The sequence below is a fragment of the Suricata suricatta genome, chromosome 10, assembly GCF_006229205.1.
Source record: "Suricata suricatta isolate VVHF042 chromosome 10, meerkat_22Aug2017_6uvM2_HiC, whole genome shotgun sequence".
In the NCBI taxonomy this organism is placed as follows: domain Eukaryota; kingdom Metazoa; phylum Chordata; class Mammalia; order Carnivora; family Herpestidae; genus Suricata; species Suricata suricatta.
In genome coordinates, this window is record NC_043709.1 from 102,167,574 (window position 1) to 102,187,844 (window position 20,271).

Consider the following 20,271-nt stretch of genomic DNA (forward strand, 5'->3'; position numbering starts at 1 on the left):
AGCCTGTTCTTGGAAATATCCTATAATTTGAGGTATTCAGAATTAATTTCTTTGGAAACATTAGAAAACTTGGTCTATGGAATCACACATAACTCAGTCTGTATTTCAGTTCTCTATTTGTTTGTATTTGGTTTTTGTCTGCAAGATGTCCCTCACTATATTTCTTGTATCTGCATTAGGCTTATTTGTATACTGCATGTGGTATGGTAAGTATGTGAAGAAAGGGGCTCTGGTGAGTGGCCTTTATAGACCATTACACTTTATTTTATTCTTTTAAAAAACATTGAATATTGGATTTTTCACTGCAAGGTCTCCTTTATTATATAATTTTTTTAGTGTTTTATTTATTTTTTAGAGAGAAAGACCACGTGAACAGGGGAGGGTCAAAGAGAGGGAGACACAGAATCTGAAGACAGGCTCCAGGATCTGAGTTAGCTGTTAGCACAGAGCCTGACGTGGGGCGCGAACCCACGAACCATGAGATGATTACCTGAGCCGAAGTTGGATGCTTCACCGACTGAGCCACCCAGGCGTCCTTGCAATGTCTCCTTAAAAGTGAAACTGATCAGGTGGAATGTTAGTGGCAAAAAATCTAGCCATAAATATTATCCTTGCAGCTACCATACAGTAGGGGGCAGACAAGTATTTTGATCTTTTTTTAACCTATCTTGTCTTACTGGTAGATACCATTATATGTTTATTTCTTGCTAGTCTCTTACCTTTTTCTTCCGTTTGTTTTCATGATGAGTTATATCAATTTATCTCATATCCAAGTCTCTATTTTTACATTATTATATATCAGGAATCCATTTAGAACAGTAAATAGACACTTGACCCTGTTCCAGCTTCTTTTATGAAGGCCATGCAGCAGATGTATAAGATATTTGGTGGGACAGACTGTTTCTTCCTCCTCCCTGTTCCTGCCACTCTGCTGTCTCTCCCCGTCCCTCCTCCCCTCCCCTCTTCCTTTTCCTTCCCTCTTCCCCCTTCTTCCCTTCCTTTCCCTTCCCTTCCCTTCCTTCCCCTTTCTTCTGTCTTCACAGGTCAACCCCATCTGCTTCACAGGTCAACTCACCTCCAGGTGAGTAACATCTGTAGTTTCTGCTCACATTAAGTCTGAATTGTTCTTTTAATTTAAGGTACCCCAGAGTTCATGGCCCCTGAGATGTATGAGGAAAAATATGATGAATCTGTTGATGTTTATGCTTTTGGGATGTGCATGCTTGAGATGGCCACATCTGAATACCCTTACTCAGAGTGCCAAAATGCTGCGCAGATCTACCGTCGAGTGACCAGTGTAAGTCTTCTCCTAAATGATTAATGAGCTTAAGTCACATCTAAAAAGGAATGCCAAGCTGGATAACATCCAACCATGCAAAAGGGAACAATGGTAGAAAGCACACTCAGTTGTTGGGAGAAGAGGGATTTGAAGGATTTTATTTTGCTGATTTAGTGAAAGCAAAAAGAAAAATCAAAGAGTACCAGTATATTCTGGATACTCCTTGTATTCATTTAAACCTCTGTTTTGAGATATATTATGTTTAAAAGATACTGTCATTACTAGTTTTCAAACCCCTGTTTATTCATCTAAGTTCTCATTCCTTCCGACCATAAAAGGTTTTATCTGAGTTAAAAAGTAGTGCTCTTAACTGTTGCTTTGTTCACAGACTTTTCCTTAAATGTTTTAAAATTGATTTATGAATTTATTAAATCATAAGTACCACAGGTTTTAAGGCCTAACAGTAATTTCTGGATTATCTAATGCCCTAACCTATTAAAATATTTCCCCAGTTCTATCAGCTTACAGTCAGTGTTCAAAATAGGGTCCATCAAGGTCCACGGAAAATATTTTACTATTATGTCTCTCTTTTTTTAAATATTTTTATTATTTATTTCTGAGAGAGAGAGGGCAGGGGAGGGCCAAAGATAGAGACACAGAATCTGAAGCAGACTCCAAACTGTCAGCACAGAGCCCAGTGTGGGGCTTGAACCCACAAACCATAAGATTGTGACCCAAGTCAAAGTCAGATGCTCAACCAACTGAGCCACTCAGATGCCCCTGTTATGTCTCTTAATCTACAACTATTTTATCCCCTACTTTCTTTTTCTCAGGCTGGGTGAGGGCAAGAGAAATGTGGTAAATGTAGTTAGTTTAGCCTTTAGATAATTCTGATTAAGTATCCTGATCACTATTCTACGGTTTTGCCCTTAGAAAGTTCATCTGCTTTGCCTCTTAGGTAGGTCCATCTATGAATTCCAGTTTCTAGTCTTTTATGATTATTCCTCTTTCCTCCATCATTGCCTAATAATTTACATCATCCCTTTCTCCTTTGAGGGTAAGATGGACTATTTACTGGGTGGTTTCCCCCTGTATTTTATTTACAATTCTTGAAACCTCAGGAAGTATTTGATTTCTTGTTTTTTACTCACTACTTCCTATTTATCAGGTTCTTGGTTCAAAATAACCCTTAAGATATAAATGCCTTCTTCATTCCCATTGTCAAACTCTGATATACCTTTACTTCAGAAACCTTACACTATCATCCCAAAGTAGTTATCATTATGAATTTGATTTTCTGCTTCACTTGAACTAGTTGAACTTTCTTGCTCTTTCTTTTTGGTACAAGGAACTAACAGGATACCATTTTGCTTGTGAAAGCATGTAGAAATTCTTATTATTTTCTTTACTATTCCTCACTTTAAACACCTTTTTTAAAATCAGGCCAGTTCTCTTTTTATTTTCCTGTACATATGCTCTATCCTTCCCTTTTTTTTCCTGTCCATTTGTACATACTATTTACCTTCTGTACATGCTCTTCTGCTATCCACTCAGTTCTTATTTCATATTTAATAGACTTCCCTGACAAATTCTTTTCTGATGAGCCTTTCTGCATAATGATTTTTGCCTTCTCTGAGCTGAGCTTCTCTACTGATCAGAATCATAGTTTTATTTGTAATTGATTATTTTACTTCTGAGTTCAAAAATTGAATTAAAGTAAAGCATTTAAAATGGTGTTTAGTGTTATATATAAGTACTTGCTATTTATTTTTATTGCTTTATATTATTCTTTAAAACTTGTAATCTTATCTCTGCAAAGTATTTGTTTATTCTTATCTTTAGTACTTTTTAGTATCTTTTAGTATCCCATGTATAAGTCTCAAATGCAAATAATATGTGACATTTTCTGAATCCCTGCTAAATGCCAAGTCCAGAGTAGTTAAAGGTGAATAGCTTACATATTCCCTGTCTTCAGAAAACTAGCTCTGATATAAAAGATCAGTGTGTAAGCAAACAGTTGTAATTACAGTATGATGATAATAGCTTATTGGCTGTGTGTAGGTCTTTTTTTTTCTTTCGGAAAAATGCCTATTCAGATCCTTTGCTCGTTTTTTTTTTTAACGTTTATCTATTTTTGAGAGAGGGCGTGGGGAGGGGCAGAGAGAGAGGGAGACATAGAATCGAAAGCACGCTCCAGGCTATGAGCTGTCAGCACAGAGTATGATGCAGGGCTCAAGGTCACGGACTGTGAGATCATGACCTGAGCCAAAGTCGGACGCTCAACTGACGGAGCCACCTAGGTTCCCCTTTTGCTCATTTTTTCAATTCAGTTATTTGTCATTTATTATTGAGTTGTACAACTTTGTGTATTCTAAAAAGAAGTCTTTTTTGAGATAGATGATTTTTAATTGTTTTCTCCCATTCTGTCAGTGTCTTTTCTTAATAGTGTCACTATTGTACTAGCACCCTTTGAGATACAAAAGCTTTTCATTTTGATGAAATCTGGTTTATGTATTTTACCTTTCGTTTTGCTCATGCTTTTGATGTCATACCTGAGAATACATTGCCAAGTCTCAAGTCATGAACATTTAGTGTTTTCTTTGGGGAATTTTATAGTTTTAGTTCTCACAATGAAATTAGATCTTTAATTCATTTTGAGTTTGTTTTTGTATTTGGTGGTGTGAGGGAAGGGTTTTAACTTGGTTCATGTGCTTGTGACAACTATCCAGTTGTCCCAGCATCATTTGTTGAAAAAACTATTCCTTCTCTATTGAATGGTTTCACCCTTGCTGAAAATCAGTTGACCATAGGCACATGGGTTTATTTCCGGACTCTCGGTTCTCCCTGTATCATTATGTCTTGATTACCATTGCTTTGTAGTAGTAAGTAGTAAGCTTTGAATTGGGAAGTGTGAGTCCTTCTATTTATTCTACAAGTTTTAGCTCTTGGCCTTTTGTAACTCTGTATAAATTTTAGAATCAGCTTGTCAACTTTTACAATTCAGCTGGGATCCTGATACATATACAGTTGAATGTATAGATAAATTTGGAGAGTATTGCATCTTAACCATATTGAGTTTCTGGTTCATGAACATCGGATGTTTTTTCATTTACTTATGTCTTTTGTAACTTTTTTCAGTGGTGTTTTATAGTGTTCAGAGTATAAGCCTTATATTTTATGAAGTTTTTTCTTTTAAAATTTTTTATGTCTTTATTTTATTTTGAGAGAGAGAGAGAGAGAGACAGAGTGTGAGCAGGGGAGGGGCAGAGAGAGAGGGAGACACAGAATCTGAAGCAGGCTTCAGGCTCTGAGCTGTCAGCACAGAGCCCAATGCAGGGCTTGAACCCACAGACCTTGAGATCATGACCTGAGCCGAAGTCGGATGCTTAACTAACTAGCTACCCAGGTGCCCCAAGTTTATTCTTGAGTAATATATGTGGGAGGGTGCTATTTATATACATGAAATTGAATTCTTTAATTTTTGATTATTCATTACAAATACTATTATTGGTTTTTGCATATTGATTTTGAATCTAACAAACTTCCTGAATTTATTAATTCTAATAGTTTTTTAGTAGATTCCTTAGGATTGTCTATATATAAGATCATTTAATCTGCCCATATAGCTCTTAAAAAACACAAGGCTAGGCAAGTGTGAGTGTATGCTTTATTTCTAAGAAAGAAAAGGCTGACTCTTAGTTAAATGAACAGAATTTCAGGATAATGTTGATGAAACAAAAGACTAGGTAATAGTTGGCTTCTGGGAATTTTCTAATGAGAAAAAAGAGACCTGTCTCTCGATAGGTCAGATTCCATTCCTGTTGTATTTATGCAGTGTGTGTATGTGAGAAGATGAACACATAATTCTCAACTCTTTCAATGAAATAACCAATAAGAGTTTATTTTTTAAAAATTAACTATAGGGATAATAAATAAAATTTCATAAGTAAATTACTTTTATGTTTTAACTTTTCCTAAGGGTAAATTGCCCTTTAAGTTGGCTTAGATTTTATTTCCTTTCATTAACTCTCCTGATTTTGCTAGATATGACAGAATGCCTGGCAGATTTAAATACTGAGTTAAAACAAATCTGAACCACCCAATTGTTTTGATAGGTCTTGTACAGATCCTTGTTTGAATTCAAATATGTGAATTTAATCATTTATTTTATTACATCTAATATTACATTAAGGTTACCTCACCAGATCTACTCATATTAGTTTTTTAAACCTATTTTCTTTTCTTTTTTTAAGTTTATTTATTTATTTATTTTGCATGTGTGTAGGGGAAGGCCACAGAGAGCGGGGGAGAGAGCAGGCTCCACTCAGTGCAGGGCTCAACTTGGGACTCAAACTCACCAAACCATGAGATCATGACCTGAGCCAAAGTCAAGAGTCAGATGGTTAACCAACTGAGCCACCCAGGTTTTCAAGGAAGAGTTGAGAGTTGGGGTATAAGGAGACATAGGAAACTGTATATACCTGAAATGTAAGGTGGTTCACCAAGTATTTGATAGTTTTCAGGGGCTATTATAACAAAACACCACAAACTAGGTGATTTTTAAATAAATCAGAAATTTATTGTCTCACAATTTTGAGACCAGAAGTCCAAAATCAAGGTTTTAGCAAAGTCATGCTCTCTTTGAAACATGGAGGAGAAAACTTTTCATTGCCTCGTACTTTTCATGGTTTGCCAGCAATCCTTGGTAGTCCTTGGCTTGCATCTGCAGCATTTCAGTCTCTCTCACATGGTGTTCTCCCCTCATCTGTCTGTGTCTCCTTTTCTTATAAAGACACCAGTCAGATTGTATTAAGGGCCCATCCAACTCCAGGATGACCTCATCTTAACTAATTACAGTTGTACTGATCCTATTTTCTTTCCTTCTTTTTTTTTTTTTTAAAGTTTATTTATTTTGAGAGACAGAGAAAGCTCTAGTCAGGGAGGGACAGTGAAAGAGGGGGGTGGGAAAAAGAGAGAATATCAGGTAGGCTCCACTCCCTCAGCACAAAGTCTGGCAGCGGGGCTCAAACCCATGAAAAGAGAGAGCAAGCAAGCAGAGGAAGAGGGACAGAGGGAGAGCAAGAATCTTAAGCAGGCTCCACACTTAGCACAGAACCTGATGTGGCACTCGATCCCAAGACCCCGAGATCATGACATGAGCTGAAATCAAGAATTGGATACTCAACCATCTGAGCCACTTAGGCACCCCAGAATTTAAACATATCTTTTGAGAGGGGACAGTTCAACCTTTAATAGTTTATGGATTCATCCAACAAATATTTAGGTCTGCTTTCTTTGTTCCAGACTTTTTTCTGGATAAGTAGAACTTATCTCTTAACTTATTAGGGGAAGGGGAAGCAACAGTTAAACCCAGACAGTTCATTACCATATGGTATAAAAAGAATTACTCAAGGGATAGGTTCTTAATGTAAGCATATAGGAGTGGTGCCTAATTGAGTTTGGACAGGTTGGGGAAATACTTAAAAAGGGAAAAACTAAGATAGTGTTACATGTGAGAAAACTATATATTTGTAGGTCTGTAGAGTTTGGAAGCAGGAAAAGAAAGAAACAAAGGACAGTAAGAGGAAAAGAGAGTTTATACTATACTCCAGCATTCAAGGAACCATTGCAGCACTTTACAACTGGGTAGTTGTAATAGGATCAGACTTAAATTTTGGTTAAAAAAAAATTATTCTGGCTCCAGAGTACAGAATGGATTTATGAAGACCAAAAGATGAAAACCCTATCAAGAGACTGTTGCAGTAATCTGAAGGAATGACTAATAGATTAGGATTTGCAGTAGAGATAGAGTGAATGGATGAGAGGTTTATTTTCTTTATGAATTAGAATTCAGTTAAGCTAAGTTGTTCTCTTTGACTTACCATTTATGAAAATAAATATCCACTGTAAATATATGTCCTCTTAAAATAAGATGGATCTTGATCATTAAACTTGATTATGAGGTTAAATATATAATGTTAAATTTTCAGACTATAAAATTTATAATTTGTATATGGAATCGTTTATATATTTTGTTTACTAACTTGCCATATATTAACTTTTCTTCATTCCATCATACTCTAAACCAGGGATTAGATGGGCCAGATATAGCTTGTTGTACAATGTACAACTCATGACTGAGAACAGTTTCTTCATCTTAAGTGATTGGGGGGGGGAGTTAAAAGAAGAAAAATATGTCATGTGAACATTTCTGCATCCATAAATAAAGTAATAAAGCATAACCACACTTGTTCTGTATTATATTTGTTTTCACACATTACAATGTAGAGTGAGTAGCTGGAATAGAATGTGTGTTCCAAAAAGCTTAAAATATGTACTCGTTGGGCTCTTAACAGAAAAAGTTGTTGAGGAGCACCTGGGTGGCTCAGTCAGTTAAGCCTCTGACTTCAGCTCAGGTTATAATCTCACTGTTACTCAGTTTTGAGTTTGAGTTTGAGTTCAAGCCCTGTGTCAGGCTCTGTGCTGACAGCTCAGAGCCTGGAGACTGTTACGGATTCTGTGTCTCCCTCCCCCACTGACATTCTGTTTCTCTCAAAAATAAACACTTAAAAAATGTTTTTAAAGAAAAAAGAAAAGAAAAAGTTGTTGACTCCTATTGTAAACACATGTCACCAGAACTTAAAAACATTCTCCACTGACACGTTCTGCAAAAGTAATAATGTTCCTCTGTTAGAATGCTATTCACCTCTGTACCTAGAGCAGACACAACAATCTCCATACAAGCAAGCCGCTGCTTAAATTATTAACTATAAAAAATGAGTAGTCTTTTATCTCAGTCAGAAGTGGAACTATGGGTTGCCTGGGTGGCTCAGTCTTAAGTGTCTGACTCTTAACTTTGGCTCAGGTCATGATCTCACAGTTTGGGAGTTCGATCCCCATTTTTTCAGTGGCCGTACTTTTTGGTATTGGCCTAAGAAATAACATCTTAAACCCAGTATTACTGCTTGAGGTGATCATTCTGAATTTTAAACACCAGGGTTTATGAACCAATAACTTTTATTTACCTTACTGAATGTTTTGATACCAAACAGACTAGATATGAAATACACATTAGATAGCCATATATTTAAACATTCTCTGCTGTCTTTCAGCCATAACAGTCTCCTTTGTTGGTCTTGGGATATTTCTATTTTTAAATGGGGATAAATTTTGTTATGAACGAGCAGACCATGCCTCTGTTTTTTGTAGGCTGCTGTTAGAGACACTGATAGGAATTGACTGGGCTGTCTCCATTCTTTAGTGATAAGTGTCTCTGATTCATTTGCTAATTCACTTCCTTATTATTTCTCTTATTTCCCTAAAGGTTGATATTGAAAATGTTTTAAAGGATGATGGAATTTTAGGGTATTTTAAATATAAAATGAAGTATAAAAATAACTGCTATTTATAGAAACCAAGTTATAAATTTTATGGTAGAGTACCAGTTTTTTTTAATGTAAGTTTTATAGGTGGCCAGTATTAAATTTTATCCTTGTTCTGTACCTAACCCAGCAAATGTGGTTAACTGATTAAAAATAATGACTGTGTAGGATGAGTAGATGAAAAAATTGCTAAACACTGTTGATTTAAAAAGTTGCTCAGCACTAAAACCAGTGTTTTAGAGTTAAATGGCTTTAGATTATTAGGCACAGTACTGCCATATGATCAGATAAAAATTTATATAAGCAATTATTTCATAAAATTAAAAAAATTAATTTGATTTTAAGAAAGACATTTGAGACGCTAAAAAAACAAATGTATCTTTATTTGCAGATGCAGACTCCCCTTCTCAAATGAGAGAAGCCTTTCATGTTAATTTAATAGAACCTAGAAAGACCAATATCACTTTCTGCATTCTTCATACCTACCCTGTTTTTATTTTTTCCCTTTTTGTAAGATAAAATTCACATACCATAAAAGTTCATTTTAAGGTGTACAATTCAGTTTTTTAAATATATTCATACTGAACCTTTCCATCACCCCAAAAAGAAATCCCATATCCATTAACATTCACACTCCACTCCCACTTCCAATGAGTCCCTGGCAACGACTCATCCATCTACTTTATGTCTTTCTGTATTTGATTTGCCTGTTGTGGACATTTAATACAAATGAAATCATATAATATATGACCATTGTGTTATGCTTCGTTTTTCTGTTTTGCCTTTTGTGTTATGCATTGACTTAGCATAATGTTCTGAAGGTTTATCCGTGTTGTAGCATGTGTTAGCATTTCGTTCTTTTTACGGCTGAATAATAATCCATTATATGGTTGGATATACCACATTTGTTTCCCTTTAGTTCTATAGTTTCTTCCTCCTTCTCTTGTTAAACTGTTTGAATCTATAGCCACCCTCCCTTCTGGAGAGGGACTGCAGAACAGAAAGGATGAAATATATATTATCTTAAAAAATACTGTCCTAGAGCTTGATTTATCAAATCTTTGTACATACTGTATTCATACCATCGTATATGGCACATTGTAGGCACTTAGTAATAGTTTGAATAAGTGATTTAATTAATTAAAGGAATCCCAGATATAGTCAGTTAGACACTATGTAAGTTTGGGAGGTTGAATTAACCTTGCAAAACACGAATGAAACTTAAGGTCATCTTTGAAATATTAACAAAGCTATCCTAAAATGAAATTGAATAATAGCAAGTAGAAACTGATAACACTGATAGAAATATGTTTTCTATGATGGGTAAAACTATTTGGTTCCAAAAGAGCAGAAAACAAAATCTTTAAAAGTAGTCAAAATTTCAGGACAAGAAGTACATTAGAAAAAGTCATCTATATATGTATTTTTCATCAATTATCAAATCTCATAGTTGAAATTTCTAAACAACTATTTTATAAGTAATTTTTTCCATTATGAGGCTAGGTCTGTATTTTGTTGAAGTGTTTCACTATAATTTTTACCCTATAATCACTCTCACTTTATTATTTATTTAATATTATTATTGTTTATTATTTATAGGGAATATTATTTATAGGAAAACCAAATCATAAGTTCACTTGCTAGTACCTTAGACATTTCAGGACAATTCATGATTCAGGAGTCCTTTCTCATTGAGACCCATTATTTTCAGTTTTCGAACTATAGGTTTCTCTCACAAACTGAGCATTCCTTAGAAATCTTTTGTAAACAGAAAAGGAATAAAAGTGAAGGAGTAATTATTATTAATGTACATTCATATTAAGGTTTCTGAGTATTCTCAGACTCCAAAAAAAACTTTTAGGCTTTTCTAATACCGTAGGATATATCTTGCTAACAGATGCCTAAAATAAGATAAAACACAGATGTTCACAGGCACAATTTAAAGTTATGGTGTCTAGGGGCGCCTGGGTGGCTCAGTCGGTTGAGCGGCTGGCTTAAGCTCAGGTCATGATCTCACAGTTCGTGGGTTGGAGCCCCACATCAGGCTCTGTCCTGACAGCTAGCTCAGAGCCTGCAGCCTGCTTCAGAATCTGTATCTCCCTGTCTCTCTGACCCTCCCCTGCTCATACTGTCTCTCTCTGTCTCTCAAAAATAAAAAACATTTAAAAAGTTTTATCAATAAAGTTATGGTGTCTTGCTGCTAAATGTAGCTCCCAGGGGAAGGAGCTCAGCATTGCCATCTTGCTATGATGGCTTACTGCAAAACAAACCCTGAACTCTACTTTTGCTTTTTTTTAAAAGCAAAAATCCTTTTTGGATTTCTTTTGGTTGGTGAAAATAGGTAGTAATGTAGGTCTTTCATAAAAGCAAAGTGGCGTGGGGTGGCTCAGTCATTTGGGCATCTGACTCTTGATTTCAGCTCAGATCATGATCTCATGTTTGGTGAGTTCAAGCCCTGTGTCCAGCTTAGGGCTGAGTGTAGAGCCTACTAGTGATTCTCTCTCTTTCTCTGCCCCTCTTTTGCTCATGCTCTTTCTCTCTCTAAAAAACTAAAAAAAGGAAGAAAAAAAAAAAGCAAAGTGGTGTGATGCAAACTCTCAAAAAGTGGGGAATTACCTATTCCTTTGACCTTCTTGAGGGAAGGGACCTATATGCCTAACTGGAAAAGGGATGTGCTCTGCAGTTGTTTCCCTGATGTAGAAGAGACTAAATAGGAAGAAAAACCATAATTGAAGATAAAGAACTTGATAAAGCTATAAGACATTGCAAAAGTCTGGTAGACGTTTGAGATTCTGTCCATTAAGATATTTTGAGAGGAGATTAAGATAGCAGCTACCAGACCTGAATGATTTAACTCATTGGCTGTCAGACTCTGTTTATCAGAGTTTTTTTCCAAAACTAATTTTAAAGATTTAGTGAAAAGACATCATTTTTACATTTTTGCAACCGTCCTTAATGTCTGGTCAGCAAGAAGACACCTGGGTTCTCAGCTGTATGAAATCTGTAGCAGTATTTTTTTTTTAATTGAAATGTCATTGGATAAGAGGTGCTTTGCATGTCCCCTGAAAGAGTTTTGAATACTACACTTTAAGAGTCTCTAATTAAATCTTTGCCATGCAAAGCGTAGTCCCCTGACCAGCAGAATTGCATCCCAGGGCACTTGTTAAAAATGTAAAATTTTCACCTCATCCCAGACAGATCAAATCAAAACCTGCGTTTTATAAGATCCAACAGTGATTTCTGTGTATGTTAAAGTTTGAGAAGTGTGAGCTAGAACAGTGATCACCTGAGGTCTCTTCCAGTTCTATGTAGCATAGAATAAAAGATAATCCCAAAATGTTATTTGAAAATAATTATTCCAGCATTCATGAAACTTTTTTACTAGCATTAAAAGTAACCAGACTGATTTAGAGACTGTATCCTATTTAATTGCATTTTTTTCTGGCTTATTTAGGAATTGCTTTTTTACTTTTTTATTTTATTTCTTTAGAGAGAGCATGCGAGTTGGGGAGAGGGCCGCAGGAAGGGAGGGAGGGAGAGAGAGAGAGAGGGAGAGGGAATCTCAAGCAGGCTCCACACTCAGTGCAGAGCCCACTATGGGGCTCCATCCACAATCCTAGGATCGTGACCTGAGCCAAAATCAAGAGTCAAACACTCCACAGTTGAACCACCCAGGTTAGTTCCTAGGGATACTGCAGGCATTCACTTATGCCTCTCAGTAGTGAAAATTTAGCTCTGTGTTATCTACAGTCCCTTATTCTGTCCTGTCAGTCATTATATTTCTTATCTGGGAAAAACTGTCTTGATTTCACCAACCTCCATGTGCGCCTTCTGGCTTCCAATGAAGAAAGAATAACATTGGGCATGTCCTTTTTTAGTTTTCTAAAGTTTTTCTCATGTTTTGAGTGCTGAGATAAATGTGAGGATTAAGTAAATACCTAGATTATACGATGATTTATATAATTATATAAGCAGTAATGATAACTCTTGTGTTGAAATGCACCTTGGCTGTTAAGTCTGCTTTGTATATAAATTTAACTACTTTTTTAAGCTTTAACAAAAAATTTTTTTTAATGTTTTATTTAGTTTTTTGATACAGAGAGAGACAGAGCATGAGAGGGGGAGGGTCAGAGAGAGAAGGAGACACAGAACCAGAAGCAGGCTCCAGGCTCTGAGCTAGCTGTCAGCACAGAGCCTGATGCGGGGCTCAAACCCACGAATGTGAGATCTGACCTGAGCCGAAGTTGGAGGCTTAACCGACTAAGCCACCCAGGTGCCCCAAATTTAACTACTTTTTAAAATGTGTATTAGGCATCAGTGCCTAACTATTGCACATTTATTAAGGAAGCATGCTTGGTTATCTATGGAGAGATCATAGGGCTCCCTGAGGCAAATCCCCCACCACCCCCACCAATCCCTTACTACCACCACCACCTGCCAGTGTGCCTCCCACTCCATATTTCTGGTTTCCAGCACAGATCTACTATGTATATCTTAGTAGTAATCAGTAAACATTGAAATACTAATTACAGTAAAGTAGATGGATTTCATAGACATAAAGAGGTAGGGGATTTTGATCTTAAGAGGGTCAAAGACAATGTTCCTGTAAAAGTTGTTTAAGCTGAGAACTTTATTGGCCTATTGTAACAGGTGGTAAAGCAAATTTTGTACGAATTATCAGTAGCTTCAGCCCCTTGACACTCTTTACCAGGAATATTTTAGGATTTTTGAAAGAAGGTCATGCCAGTATCATTCTCTCTTCTATGTTCCCATCATACTGTACCTCTCTTTTATTAATATAATAATTATTATATTGATATTAACTATTGTCTCCTCTCCCCCGTTTCGCTCACTGAGCCCCTCAAGGACAGGTTTCTTTTTTTCCTCTTGCAGAGCAATTCACTCTTACATGTCTGGCCCTGCAGGGGTGCGCCATCATACAAGTAATGGGTGACAGCAGTGTAAATATTAATAAATAGTACATCCTTTGTGCCAGGCATTGCATTAAACACTCTTCATATGTTACATAATTCTTCCAACTGGGGTTGGAAAAGAGTAATGTAGATCTGAGGCCCAGGAAGTCTAGCCCAAGATTACATATTTAGAAAATAACAGAGCATTTTGTTATTTTTGTTATTATCTGATCCCAGATCCCCTGCTTATGTTAAGATGCTGCATCAAATCCATAAATGTCAGTTATAGTGTCAATCTGTGACCCAAAGGTATTTAAACTTGTGTGTGTAAGTGCTGATGTGGAAGGGGTAAATATAGACTATGGTTTAATAATTACATTCTACAGTGCACCGATAATAAATTGTTATATGTCATTGTTCTAATCATGCAATTTATTCAGGTCTGTACTTGAAATATTACTTGCTCAGAGAACCTTTCCCTAAAATATTTTTCAGTGTGCACACATTTTACTTCTATCCCTTGATAGTTTTATTTTTCTTCATGGCTTTTGTCACAGCCTTCCAGTATTCATCTAAAGCCTCAATTAGTATCCAAATTCTATGGATTGGAGATTTTCACTTGTTCTTTGCTGTATTTGCAGTGTTTAGAGACTGGCAAGTCATAGACACTCAATATTTGTGAAATAAACGCACAAATACAGAACTATAGAGAGAGACACCCAATTTTACATTGCCTATGGAGGAACTGGGCTCTGGAGTTGGGTCTGCTTGAGTTTAAATCCCAGCAATGTCATTTCCTAGTTGTGATACCGTGGGCAAGTTATTTAATTTGTCTGAATCTAAAGCTTATGAGGACTAAATGAGTAATGCATGTAGAACATAACAAAGTGCCTGACATGCAGTTATCAATCAGTACGTAGTAGCTATTGTAGTTATTAACATCAGTATTATGTGCTTAGTAGTGAAATAAGTTCTCCCTTGTTCCGTTCTTTATCCAGTGACATTTAGTAAATCATAGTTATAAAATGTGTTTAATGGGGGCGCCTGGGTGGCTCAGTTGGTTGAGCGTCTGGCTTCGGCTCAGGTCATCATCTCATGGTTTGTGGGTTCGAGCCCTGCGTCAGGCTCTGTGTGCACAGCTCGGAGCCTGGAGCCTGCTTCAGATTCTATGTCTCCCTCTCTTTCTGACCCTCCCCTGCTCACGCTATCTCTCTCTGTCTCTCAAAAATAAACAAAAAACGAAGTTTTTAAAAATGTGTTCAGTGAACTTAAAGTCAAGTTGTAGAGTGAATGAGCTAACATTTATTTGTAATTTTGTTTCTTGCTAATAACCTTGAAAGTGCTTTACATATACTATCTTATCTTTATTCTGTTAAGTAGATAATGTCTTCATTTCACAGATAAGAAAATAGAATCTGAGGTTAAGCATTTTGTCCCACAGACATGCAGAAAAAATAATATAATACTACTACTACTACTACTACTAATAATAATAATGGTGGTGGTGGTGTCAGAAATCAGGTATCACCAATATGACATTAATACAGACCTTAAGATTTTTTTCTTTACTTGTTTAACTTTTTTATTTTTTTAGATCTCAAGGGAAAAACATCTGAGAGTAAGGAAATTAGGGTACATGGACAGCCTAAGACTGGTATAGCAGGTTGTAGCCCTGTACAGAGAGGTTCATGATACCTGTTTAAAGGAGAAAAACTTCAGTTATCTTGAAAATCTGCCATTAGTAATGAGAAAATCCACCATTGGTAATGAGAAAATCCAAATACGAGTAGTAATGTACTTAGCACAATTTTTGTCTGCTATTTAAAAGAATAGAAACCACAGTAAGCAATGGCATCAGTTTTTTTATATGAAAGATAGTGCACTTGAAGTTGGAGTCATTCACAAGCTTTCATGAATCCAGAGAGTAATGAGCCTTGGGGAATCATGAGGTAAACTAATTTCCTTTGATAGAGTTAGTAGATTTGGTAGGAAGTTTGAAGAGGTTTGTTTTCCAATGGGATCATAAGGTATGTTCAAATTCCTGTAAGCTAATGGTTCATACCAATAAGAATCTGGCTGAATCCAGCCTCATAACAACCAAGTTAGAAATAATGGGGATTTTTAATTACTTTGTTTGTGTAATTTGACTTTGTCACTGATTCCATTAGCCATTGGATTGCAGGGTTTGAACATTCTGTCTGGGAAAAACAGAATTAAAGCAGTTAGGGTGAAATTCCTTTTACTTTTTTATATAACAGATTGTAATTCACCCCACGTTTTTTGTTTTTTTTTACTGAAACAAGTGATTCCTGATTAGTGTTTGAGAAGTTGAGGAAAACTGTGTTTTTCTTTAGTAAAGATAGAATTTTTATGCTAATCCAGAGATCTAAACCCACTGGAGTTAGCCAAAACAAGTCATTTATAAATTTTATTTGTGTTTTCATACAGTAAATTTGGATTCTTCATGTAAAAGAAAACTGTGTGTATCATGGGCTATATCTTGGGGACATTTTGCATGATTTTCAGAGGCATTCCATTCTGTGATTTGATTAAGATTTAAAGGTTCTTAATCAGATTGTTAATCTTAAGCCAAAGAGTTCTGAGTATCATTCTTAATGTTTTAGGTACTAAGAAACTTGGGAAATCCAGTCATTTCAGAATTTCTTTAAAAAGCTTGGGTTTTTTAATATTTGCTGAATGTTGCTCTGTGATTCACAAGGCATTAGACTATAGAAGAAAAACTGGTAGGATATAGAACAATAATTTCTATATTTAAGTATGTTATAACAATATTGAGTTTCTTGGTATCTTATAAATAACTTACATGCGAAAAGATATATAGATAATTTGTAATTGCTACCTTTCCGTTATATATGATTTGTGGTATACTTTGAAAGAAATGTAGAACTCAGTTGGCTATAAAAAGCAGGGAATAGTAAGAGTATTCTTATTAGTGAAAATATGTACTAAGTAACCAGTGTGACTGGACTTATTTTGGGGAGATAAGAGTAGAGAAGAAGGTGGAAGTTGGATTGTGAGGTCTTTTCACACCAGAATAAGAAAATTAAAAAGACTGTAACGTGGACTAGAAGTAACATTGAACTAGGCATTGTGGATCTGGATTCTAGATTTCGCTTTACCATTGACCAGGCCCTTACCCACAGAAACCGATTGTTTGATTCTAGGTGCTAAAGACGATGCAGTGTCTAATAAGGACTACAGTACACTAGACTAGATACTTGATAATGCCAATTAAATTAATGAATTGATTCTAGCTTCGATATGGCATTAATCTCTCTGGGCCAAAACGGTCTCATTTGAATAAGGAGGACCTCTCAGCTTCTTTCTAGATCTGTGATCCTATGGCAGTCCTGTAGATGTGGAGAACTATTAACCATTTTTGAGTAGTGTTATGTGAGTTAAATGATGTCAAGTGACTGGAAAGGGCTAAATGTCAGATGATTAAATGAAGCCAGGTGGTTCAGCTGACCACAATATAAAATACAAATTGGAGATGGAGAGAATGGAAACAATGAAATCCGTCTGAAATTGGTTACGTTTAAAGAGGTGAGTTGTTAATAATTTGGACTTTGGTGGTCACAGTTGTTACGCAAAAGAAGCAGTGATTTTGAGTGGTAACAAAGAAAGTAGCAAAAATTTTATTTTGCCTGACCAGAGATCTTTGTTGGAAGGACAGTAGGAATACCAGTAACAGAAGTGTTTACCAGTTGCTTTAAACATTTATCTTTGTTTAACTTGCTCATAGAGAATAATAGTACTTAAGTGTTTTGGGAGAAGAAGCATCCAAGAATGACTAAGTTTTCTATTCTGGGCATGGAAATAGTGATGATATCATTGAAAGAAATGAGAAAATTTAGAAAAAACAATGACTTTAAGAGAAAGCAGAATTAGAGCTTAGATGTAAACTGTTGTGTGTATGTGAATGGTATTTTTACTGTATATGTTGAAAACTCTTATTTTGATATATAGAAAAGACTGGTCTAGGTATTTGTGCCTACATTATTCTTCTGTCCAAAAAAAGTGATCTCATTTTGGTTTTGTGTGTTGCCCAGCAGAGTTTTAAAACCCAGGTAACAAGTCACCTGTTTTCTAGCTCTTTCATTTTCATTTAGCTAGCATAATCCTAAGCAAGCTTACTCTCAAACATTTAAGTTAAAGGTAATGCTGGACCACATTACTGTATGTCTAATACCTGACATTTTAGATTGCCTACTCAGTGAAGAATTGTGTTGAGCCAAAGATCAGTAGCAACTACTACTTTGAACTAGCTTGTTAGAATAGCCATTTCTAGCCTTTAGAGTAGTATTCCTGCCGAAGAGCTTCGAAGCCCTTATGTTACTGTTGTTGAGTAATTGAAGCCTTAATACCCAGTCTTGATGGGGATTCCATCATACTAAATTATAAGGGATAGGACTTTTTCTTGTTACCCATTATAACAGTGCAATGAACAGTGCTTTTTCTACCATGTTTGTTAGAGCCATGAAGAAAAACCTTTCCTTAATCACTAAAGTCAAAGTAGTAGTTCTGTGGTCTATGAGATCTTCCCGGAAAATGGGAATATCTTTAGGTGTATATGCATATTGAAGCTTTTAATAAAAGGGAAGGGAGAAGAGTACATTCTTACCATTTCTATGTACTAATTCACAGCCTTTTTTTTTTTTTTAATGTACCACAAGAGAGGAGTACAGCTTTAATATCACCTTTTTTTAAATGAGCTAAACTAGGGGCACCTGAGTAGCTTAGTTGGTTAAGCGTCTGACTACAGCTCAGGTCATGATCTCACAGTATGTGGGTTCAGGCCCCAGATCAGGCTCTGTGCTGACTGCTAGCTCAGATCCTGGAGCCTGTCTTCAGATTCTGTGTCTCTCTCTCTCTCTCTGACCCTCCCCTGCTTACGCTGTCTCTGTCTCTCAAAAATAAATAAAAAACATAAAAAAATAAAATAAAAATCAGCTAAACTATTATTATCCACAGTTTTCAAGTGAGTTTAAGGGATGTGGTCCAGGTCCCACACACAAACCTGGTATATGAGAAGTTGATCTGAGAACCTAACCCCAGTATCATGATTTCCTTCAACAGTGTTCTTTTGGCTACACATTCAGAGTTTATGTTTTGGTTGTTGAACTCAATCCCCATTTTCTTTTTAAAGAATAGTTCCAACATGATGAGGGGTGAGGGTGTGTTTAGATAAATAGATTTCTAGTGTGGGTTTTGATGTCAAGGAGGCAGAACCTGTGGACATAATGGGTGGAGCTTTGAGCAAGTAAAAATCTCATTTTGCTTGCCCTAGGATCTGTTGCTTTTAGAGGAGAAGCAGGAGGTGGTGCAGAGGCAAAACAATTTCCCTGCTGTTCAGCCTGTAGGTTTGTTTAAAGGGCCTATCTAGAATAGTAGATTATTGGCCAAGCAGAGCAAACTGAGAATTGGAGAGTCTGAGAGTTGGAGAAGCATGGCTCTTGTTAACCAAGAAACTATGCTTCAGTCTGACTTTGATGTCTGCCTTGATTATGCTGTAGGCTAATTTATTCTGTTAATTTACGTCTTACCAACTTCCCCTCCTTTCCTCTAACTGTAACAAGTCTATTTTGCTCTTTGTGATGGATTTTACAAAGAAAGACCTTTGCTCAGTGTTTGTCATCGTAAATTCTCATTGTTGCTGCTGCCCTCAAAAGGATTGTGTAAATGAGGTGGGTAAAAATTTCTAATAAATACAAAAGGTATATTGTAGCCGTTTGTTGATATTTGAAGCAAGTATCAGTTAAGGTACTGAAATTGTTTACTTTAGAATGCTTTCTTAAAATACTCGAGATTTTGTGGTTTTGTTAATTTACTCTACATTTTGTATGAGGAAGGAAGAGGCTTTTCTCAATTCTGAATGGTTAGGAAAAGTTTTACTTTTATGAAAGGATTCATAAATGTTACCTGAACACATTTGAAACTTAAGCTTTTAAGAAGCAAATGCTGGTAGTTTTTAAGTGCTGGAATATTGAAGCAGAGAATACCATATTACTCACTTTTATTTTTTCAGCAGATTAGTTAGCAAACCATAAGTATGTAGAATTCGAAGAAAAACTGAATCTATAAAATGCATATATTATGTGATTTCCATTTTTCTTAGTTAAAATCAACAAACATTTATATCAACTCCTGATGTACCTTGGAGGGAGTCATGGTGGTTGTTTTTTTTTTTTTTCTTTTTCTGGCTCTAAAATTACACAAAAGTGGCCTTTGTTTTTGTTTTAAGAAAATACATAATTTTTCTAAAACCCAGAAGTATCTTAAATTAGATATTCAAGAAGATGTTCAAGAAGTGCTTTTGTTTAATACAGGGAAACATAGTACCTCTCCCACGTCAAAAAAACATAACATGGCACTGTTGCCTCAGAGAGATTCCTGTGAGTTACAAAAGTAAGCAAGAATATTTTAGAGACAGTGGGTTGCTGGCTGTAGAAGAATGGAGTAAGAGTGTGTCTCCTTGGGGCGCCTGGGTGGCTCAGTCGGTTAAGCCTCCGACTTCAGCTCAGGTCAGATCTCACGTTCGTGGGTTCGAGCCCCGCGTCAGGCGCTGTGCTGACAGCTAGCTCAGAGCCAGGAGCCTGCTTCTGGTTCTGTGTCTCCGTCTCTCTCTGCCCCTCCCCCTCTCATGCTCTGTCTCTCTCTGTATCAAAAATAAATA

The 20,271-nt window shown here is 36.1% G+C and overlaps 1 protein-coding gene across 12 annotated transcripts in view; it reads left to right on the forward strand.

Annotated features, from left to right (window-relative positions):
- Positions 1–20,271, forward strand: part of WNK1 (WNK lysine deficient protein kinase 1) — a 146,605-nt gene that overhangs the window by 79,421 nt on the left and 46,913 nt on the right. For all 12 annotated transcript variants that reach the window (XM_029954013.1, XM_029954003.1, XM_029954008.1 and 9 more), the window contains exon 4: positions 1,140–1,297. In XM_029954013.1, coding sequence (XP_029809873.1) covers positions 1,140–1,297 — 158 coding nt within the window. The remainder of the gene's footprint in view (positions 1–1,139; positions 1,298–20,271) is intronic.